At 45.1% G+C, this 8,152-nt stretch overlaps 1 protein-coding gene across 1 annotated transcript; it reads left to right on the top strand.

Moving 5' to 3' along the window:
• The first annotated feature begins 6,341 nt into the window (after positions 1–6,341).
• LOC147416853 (uncharacterized) lies at positions 6,342–6,845 on the top strand. The gene has a single exon (XM_086508020.1). The coding sequence runs from the start codon at positions 6,342–6,344 to the stop codon at positions 6,843–6,845; it is 504 nt and encodes a 167-aa protein (XP_086364146.1).
• The last annotated feature ends 1,307 nt before the right edge of the window (positions 6,846–8,152 follow it).

Raw genomic sequence — 8,152 nt, 5'->3', positions numbered from 1 at the left:
AATCATAATCGAGTCAGGCCTATTTGGTTGCGCAAACTGCGGTAATCCCGTTCGTAGCTCTCCGTTAAGGAATGCTCGAAGTGCAAGGAATAACTCAGGATCTCCATACAGCTTTGCTATGATCGTGGTTCGAACCTCAGAAGACATGAAGTCCACGAGTTTGGCAACATTCATTGGTGTTTTGCAGGGTGTAGGTCCTTGACTAGGAACTGGTGAGGATGGAATCTCATATTCCTCAATGGGATCAGGTATTCCTTCGTTAAACATCCTTTCCAACAAGAAGGGTGTATGCTCACTTTCTGATGTCCTGTCCTCACTCCCTTCTTGGATGATACTAGATATGGCTAACGGTCTATGGTTCATGTGGGGTGGATGAACTTGCGTGGGAAACACAGTGTCATGAATTTTGATATGCATGGGTTCTGGTTCTAGTTTCCTTTGAGTCTCCTCCACTAAACCTCTTAGATGTTTCACCTGCTTAATCTCGTCTACAGGGTTTGGGTACGTCCCAATCTTCTTTTTACGATTTTTCCCTTTTTGCCCCTGCGATTTATCTTGGGGGTCTTGGATTGGATTTGGAAACACTTGTGGTGTTTTCAGAGGCTCCTTATGGTTTTCTCTTATTCGGTTTTCATTTGGTCCCATGTTACGGTTTTCTTTTGTCGGTCTTTCCCTTTGTGGTATTGGTTCTAGTCTCCATTGTCTCGACTGAATCTGAATCATCCTCGAGGTCATTCATATACACGGGGTCATCTCCTGTTCCTATGTTTGTTTTGGAACTTGGCTTTGAATTTTTCGTATTCTGCGACTTCTTCCTTCGTGTCTTCTTTTTCTTTGCTTGGATAACTGACGCGGTATCTCTCTCTTCGAGGATATGTCCTGGCCCTTGAAGCATGGACCGTGTAATCGCATAAGCAGGTGCGACGGGTGGTATTGGCGATGTCACACTAGCAATTTCGACCAAATTCAGGGGTGTGATTTTAGGCGCATTTGGGTTATAGGGGCATTGGTAATCAAGTGATCTATGCCACAACGATTACATGTGAGTATTGGCATTGCAGACGTGCTCCCTTGATTCATTTGCATCTGTGCAGCATTCTTTTGCAGCCTAATAGGGCACTCCGCTACTCGATGTGGTCCACCACACTCGTAGCATTGAAGAGGTGGCCTCCTAGCCTGGGTGTTGATATTTTGACCTCTGGATGCGAGAGCAGCAGCTTGATAAACCGGCTTGACTTGTCCCCAACAATCTTCCATGTAGTATATAGGACATTCTTCCAATGTATCAAGTCCGTAGGCAATACTAGTGTCTATTTCCTCCTCACAACCATCTGCATAAGCATTAGATGGCTCGCAACCCACTTGGTTCATAGGGGCGACTCTTGGATGCGGGGCTGCTGCGTCCTAGCACAGGAGGTGGTAACGGTGTAGCTTGTACAACATTTTGAGATCTAGGGACCATGTGTTGCGGTAGTTGCTCAACAGGTGGAGTAGGCATCAATACAGGAGCTCGAGGCGCATCCGTCCAGGCTACAGGTGGTCTATTTGCCATCATACGTTTGATCATTAAACAATCCTTAGCTTGGTGACCATACCTACCACATGCGTTGCAAGTTCCATTAAATTTTACTCTAAACGTAGGGCACTCACTAGTGCTATGTGGACCTAAGCAAATGGAACACCATTGTTGCTCCCTTCTTGGATACATGTGACTATTTTGAGGGGGTCGATTATCCTTAAGAGACTCTTGGATTGCCTTGGTGAGGTCTGTCAAGAATGTCTCAAATACCTTTGGCTCATTGCAATGGGCTTTGCAGTCATGGGTTCATACTCAATGGCTTGTGAGCTAGTGGATCTCGTGTCAGTAGACACCCTCATGCCTGCTATCATCAAGTTGTCCTCTAATTGGATTGCATTGGCAGTGACATCTTCCCAGGTTGTGATACCTCTAATCACTAGTCCATTATAGATTCCTTCATTCCTCAACCCTCGAATGAATCGATCAAGCAGTTGGTTATTGTTGAAGCGCTCATTTACAGGGCAGCGAGAGTTTAAGTGCTTTAGACGACTAATGAAGTCCCTTACTGACTCTCCTTCCTTACGTTCGGCCTTCTGTAGCTGAGATGCTACACCCCAAAGCACACCTTCTCGTATGTACTCCTTTAGAAACAACCTTCGAAGGGTAGGGTAGATTGTTTTCTCGTCCACCCTTAGGGTCCTATACCAATCTCCAGCCTTCCCACTTAATGTCAAGCTTAAGGCATTGCACTTATGTAGTTCGTTGCGTTCCCCTAAGGAATCACATACTTGTTCAAACACTTCAATGTGTTTTCCTAGCATCTTCGTCCCCATTGAATTTTTGCGTGAGTTTGGCAATTTGTACTGCCTTACTTCTAGGCTCTCTATCAGATGCATGACGCATATTTTCCGCGATAGATCGACCTATGGTTTGAGCAAACGCTGCCAAGTCACCTATGTGAGGAGGAAGGGCCGGTGGAGGTACTCTTGGAATCATATGTGGGAGAGGAACGGGTGCCGGTCTTGGCATATGTGTGGATGATGCAGGATATGGAACATAACCGGCATAGGTCCACTCGGATAAGAGCTAGGGAGCGGCACTCGAGGAGCATAAGCAAGTGGTACTATTGGAGGTGTGGGGGCCATGTGTGCATAAGGGGCTAGAGGCACATATGGTCGAGGCCCCATATTAGGTACTACGACACTAGGTAGTGGCACTGCGCTAACCGTAGATGTCATCGGTACATTCTCTGTCAGGCTTATCCCTGGAGTGAGCACTGTGTTTTCCTTAATAGAGGGTTGAGCCAAGTTAGGGAAGCTAAAGTTTTCGCTCGGAGGCTCAGATTGCATAGAGACCCCAGGTGAAATGACGTAAGATGGGTCCATGGGGCTCATTAGAGGAGTCTCCATTTGTGATAGAGTAGGCTGTTGAGCCTTGCTCGTATCCAAAAATCTCATGGGGCCAGTTGAGAGTATATTTACCCCTCGGTTTTGCCTTCTGATTGAATAATAATGCCATGGATAACATTACAGATCATTTTCTGTTGATCTTCGATGCTCGTGGCACTAGAGGTGGATTGTACAATCTCTATCCATCCTACATGGTAGGCGTGGCCAGAGTGTAGATCCGTCAACACCTCAGTGTGGAGGTCGTATGTCCAATGATCATTAATGAACAATCCTTCTAGAGTCGACGTGTTAACGGTTTCTTGTGAGGTAGAAGCAATGTTGCTCCCCGTGTTTTACTTGCCACCAACGGTACTCTAGAGGGAACTTCTGAAGGAGGCAGCTCAACAGGGCCTTCTTGGTAAGAAGTTGGTAGGATATCCACATGGACACTCTTTGGGGGTGTGGGGTCCACGTGCGATGTGAAAGGAGAGTCCACTTCCCCACCCCCTTCGTGTGCTTCATTTGCATCAGGTTCCGAGCGAGTAGCTCTACCTAATGTTTCCATGAAACGGCTAAACATACTAGTACTAGGCTGTGGAGCTTCGGGAGGTGCATGGCCTTCTCTCTCAGTGTTTTGGGTAGGGTATGCTTCCATGATTTCTGAGTCGGAGGAGGAATCACTAGCGGCTATTTTAGGGTCTTGGGTGGTGCTACCTTGTGTCCCCGCTGAGGGTCTAGAGCCTATCGTGGATGGGTAATGGGTGTCCGTATGAACAGAGGCACCCTCAATATACTCGTGTACTAGCACCCGCCCAGAGCGTAAGTGCATGTGCTTTTGATACCCTAAGGTGTCAAAAAGCTGCTCTAGGAGGCCTTGTGACTAGTTTTTAAGCGTGTTTTTTTTTTTGTTTTTTTGCTAGATTTTTTAGAGCGTGTCGTGGAATGGACCGTGTGATAGCTCAAAACGAGCGTATCGGTCAGAGGGTCGTGCCGTGCTTTACAGCCCTCCGTTTGGTCACTCTATGCCCTCGGAATCCCTAAAACTGTCAATTTCCAGTAGGGAACTAGGCCCAAACTAGAAAGTCTAAGGGTGCAAGTGGGAAGAGAAAGGAGAAGAGTGGAGGACTTGTCCCACATGCTCTCATTCTCTCTTGAGGGAGTAGGGTATATATATAAGAGTGAGTCTAGTATATATCATAAGACTGAGGATTGGGCTTGGGCTTGGGCTTGGGCTTGGGCTTGGGAAATGATCCCGATCTATCTTTTATACAAACCAACCCGTCCGTTTTAAGAGTCACGTTTTTTATTTTCGAAAAATTTCGTCGCCCGCTCACTCGCGTTTTTAATTTCCGAATTTTTTTTTTTCAAATTATATATATATATATAAATTATTATTTTTTATTATTTTTTTTTTATTTTTTTTTTGGAGAAAATAAAAAACTTTTTTTTTTTTTTGTGCAGAAATACAGAATTGAAAACGCAGGTATGCAAAAAATGCAGATTGCAGAAAATTGCAGAAATTGCAGAAAAAAAACGCAGAAATTGCAGAAAATTACAGAAATTGCAGAAAATTGCAGAAATTGCAGGAAAAACGCAGGAATTGCAGAAATTGCAGAAATTGCAGAAAATTACAGAAATTGCAGAAAAAACGCAGAAATTGAAAACGCCGAACTTAAAAATGCAGAAATTGTGGAAATTGAAAAAACGCAGACAATAGCAGAAATTGAAACTTGACAGCAATTGCAGAAAACGCAAAAAACAGAAATCTCCACACACTCCTTCCTTGCCTTTCCTATGATAGAAATTGCACCACAAGGAAGCGTAAAGTGCTAACCGAGCTTAGTGTAGGGCATATCCCCGACAACGGCGCCAAAAATGTGCGCTCCTTGCCGCACTGTCGAAGCAAGGGACTTGCCAATACACCGTATGCGAGCCACAAACGGCTCCAAGCACACAACAAGCCTAAACTAGCAAGCTCAAGAAAACAAAGGGTGTGTCACTCACCGCTCTACGCTCGCCTTCGTGGTGGATTCCTCGCCGCGATGAAGAAGAAGCTGTAGTCGTGCCGCGCTCAACTGCTTCGCCGCCGCCGTGCCTTCGTAATGCTCGATCGCACACACACTCTCCTCTCTCTCTCTCTCACACACACACACACACAAGGAGGTGAAGAAGAAGAAGATGGAGATGGAGCAAGAGCACTCTTCAATTGCACAAATGAGAGAATGAGTAAAAATTAGGTTTAGTTGGCTTTTATAGGAGCTCACCCCATTCACACTTGGGCGCCCATGCTTAGCCAACTAATCCCTTGAATGTCCAAGTTAAAGTGCGCCTCTCATCGGCGATCACTCTTACCCTTTTCCTATTGGTCCGACAAGCCCGGTACCTGACTCTACCAAATACATAATACGCGTCCATCGTAGGTGATGGGTGTCCGTGAGCCGTGAGGGTTAACACCTTTCTAAGTGTCACCAAGAATGAGGCTTAGTTATTTGTTCAAATAACTGAAAACTAAGCCTCCAGTGACCATTGCCTAATATAATTCACAAGTGCCCCCCTTTATGGTAAAAAAAAAAAAAAGAGGGCACATTTCTCCATAGTTCTCAAGAGCACCTACGGTAGAATGCGTGCCCACAAGGTAGCTCCCTTCAAGCCTACCATACACACACAACACATCCCCTCAAGCTACTCCGTTGCCTCCTCCCAGGGAAAGCCGCATCCAACCAGATACAGAACCCTTGTACTCTTCTCTCTCTGGCAACTTTAACCCTATTTCCCTTGCAGCCTTTGTTGACACAACATTACTTACCAATGGTGACAAATTGAACGAGAATGCTGCCCTCCCTACTTCTGCATGTTGCACAGACGTTGCTTGTGTCGTAGCTTGCCGCATTTCAACCTATGTTGTCGGACCCTCAGCTGGCTGAAAAGCTTGAGGCGGTTCACTCTGTACGTTGCAATAACTGGGCTCTTCAGCTATTTTTGGTTGTGAATGACGAATGGAAACAAAATCTGATGCTCTTGACAACAGAGTCACGCCGCTGAGGCCGACATTATGATCGATGATGTGCTTGTTGCTGTTGTAATGTCGACAATGAGGAAGCATGTAATGATGGCGATGGCAATGCTGGTCCTAATTGTGATAGTAGCTGTGAAAACAGATGCAAGGCCGATGCTGATGTCAATAAGGGTGGTGTAAGAGATGAGGACGAGGTCGAGGATGAGAATGCGGTGGGCGTGAATGATGAGGACAAGGATGAGAAGGACAAGTGAAATGATCTCCCTTTTTCTGATTTGGTAAGATCTCATTAGCTGCACCACATTCTGGTGCCACACAGAGACATCTAGTGCAACGACCAACAAGTTTTTGGTCAATTTTATCAATCCACACAGGACTTCTGATTCAAGGAATCTCAGAGGAAGGACTTTCTTATTCAATGGAAAGCTATAGTGAAGACAACAATGTGTCAGGCACGATAGTTTCCTTCAGTTTCCTGGTCGCTTCTGCATCTTGTAATCGAGGATTCTTCTGCATCAACCCCCCTCCCTCTCTCGGCGTGGTGCTCCGATGGAATATCTCAGTGAGTAATTCAAGCGATGGCTCTGAGTTCCGTACAGGAGTCATGCAAAATCTTTCCCTTTCTCTGGAGGAGGGCCCAATGGCTCTGCATGAAGCCCTGCTGAATGGTATCTCTGCTTTGGCTGCTTCTCCCACTAAAACTAATCAGAGGACAGTATCCCCTGAAGCGCGCACCCATATGCCCACACAAAGAGCCCCATTTGCCCCCCAAGCTTTCCCCTCTTCAGTTGGAGGAATGCCCCACACTCAACTGTTACACAATACAGGACTCTCTCAGCTCAGAATCATCAATGACGATAGTCTCAGACCTATGGTGCAGTCCAACATTCAGCCAAGGATTCAGCTGCATCCAGAGGTATGATCTGGCTTCTCCCAAGCTGCTTTCCCTCCATTGACCTATGCGGAGTCTCTACGTGGTCCTCAAAGATTTATCAATCCCCTGTACCGACCTCAAATGCAGGTATGAACTCCTTTCCTCCTGTCCACAAGAAGTTTTGGACAGATTCTCACAATAATTCTCACATTGTGATTTACCTCAACATCATGAGCTTCTGCGAGGGAGGCACCGCATACCTAGCTAGGTACGATTGGGGGCAGGAGACCGCCGGCCAGGTGAGGGGGCTGGTGGTCCCTTGCCCCCAATCGTACCTAGCTAGGTATGTGGTGCCTCTCGAGCAGAAGCTCGTGATGTTATGCATTGTATGAAAAATTCACTGAAAAGACTCCATTTTCCTACATGAGAAAATTTCTAAATCTTCTTGTGGTCTATCATCAAAATGTTTGGAGTGCTCCTGAAGGAAATGCATGCAGCTCCAAAACCCCCTTTCAGTATAAAAGTTCTCTAATGTCCAATAGAGGTCCCTCCACAGAGGGCCTGTCTCTTATAGCTCCACCTTCTTGTTCTCCTTTCAAAATATATGGCATACATAGCACTGTGAGAATGTCACCTCTATGTACTAAGGTAAAAAATGTGTGTAAATGATGTGCATAAATATGGAAAATATTGCAACAAATGGTGCTTACTGAGTGAGTGTGCTCCATGGTTTTAGGAGGGTTTTACATTCACTACAAAGTGTTTTATGCTCCATGTGGAGTGATAATAGATTGAGACAATAACCTAAGATTGATTCTTTTATCATTGGAGCTTTTTGTGGGTTATGGGAAGTTGAAGTGCACAAATGTATCTCTTGATGCTAAACCTTGTTGAAAAGAAAATCTCTCTTTTTGCAAGAAAATTTATGCATTCACTTAGCTTGCACTATAAAAAATGGGGCTACTAAAAACGGACTCATCATCTACTTCTCAGGCTGAACATGAGGATGATGCAAGGCTATGTAGACCTGCATTTTTGTTGAGACTAGGTATAGTGTTACTAACATGTGCCAATTTATGTCACTGATAGTTGTGCCAATTTTTGGCTCTATATACATGAATTCGAGAGCGTTGCAAATTGACTATGTTATGTGACTAGTTAGTAGATTGTTTATCGATTGAGAGGTTGGCATTGCACTATTGCAATTACTATGCTACCCAAATATATGACAGCTCCCAGTTATCACAAGTGGTATGGAACCGCAAGATATTACAATGACATTGGGTATGATGCTATCTACAAAAGGTAGTTGCGTACTAAGAGCTAAAACCAAAAAATGTCATGAATTTTTTGAG

The sequence above is a fragment of the Adiantum capillus-veneris genome, unplaced genomic scaffold (genome assembly GCF_014529385.1).
Source record: "Adiantum capillus-veneris isolate H3 unplaced genomic scaffold, ASM1452938v2 Hic_scaffold_445, whole genome shotgun sequence".
In the NCBI taxonomy this organism is placed as follows: domain Eukaryota; kingdom Viridiplantae; phylum Streptophyta; class Polypodiopsida; order Polypodiales; family Pteridaceae; genus Adiantum; species Adiantum capillus-veneris.
This window is presented reverse-complemented; position numbering and strand designations above follow the sequence as displayed.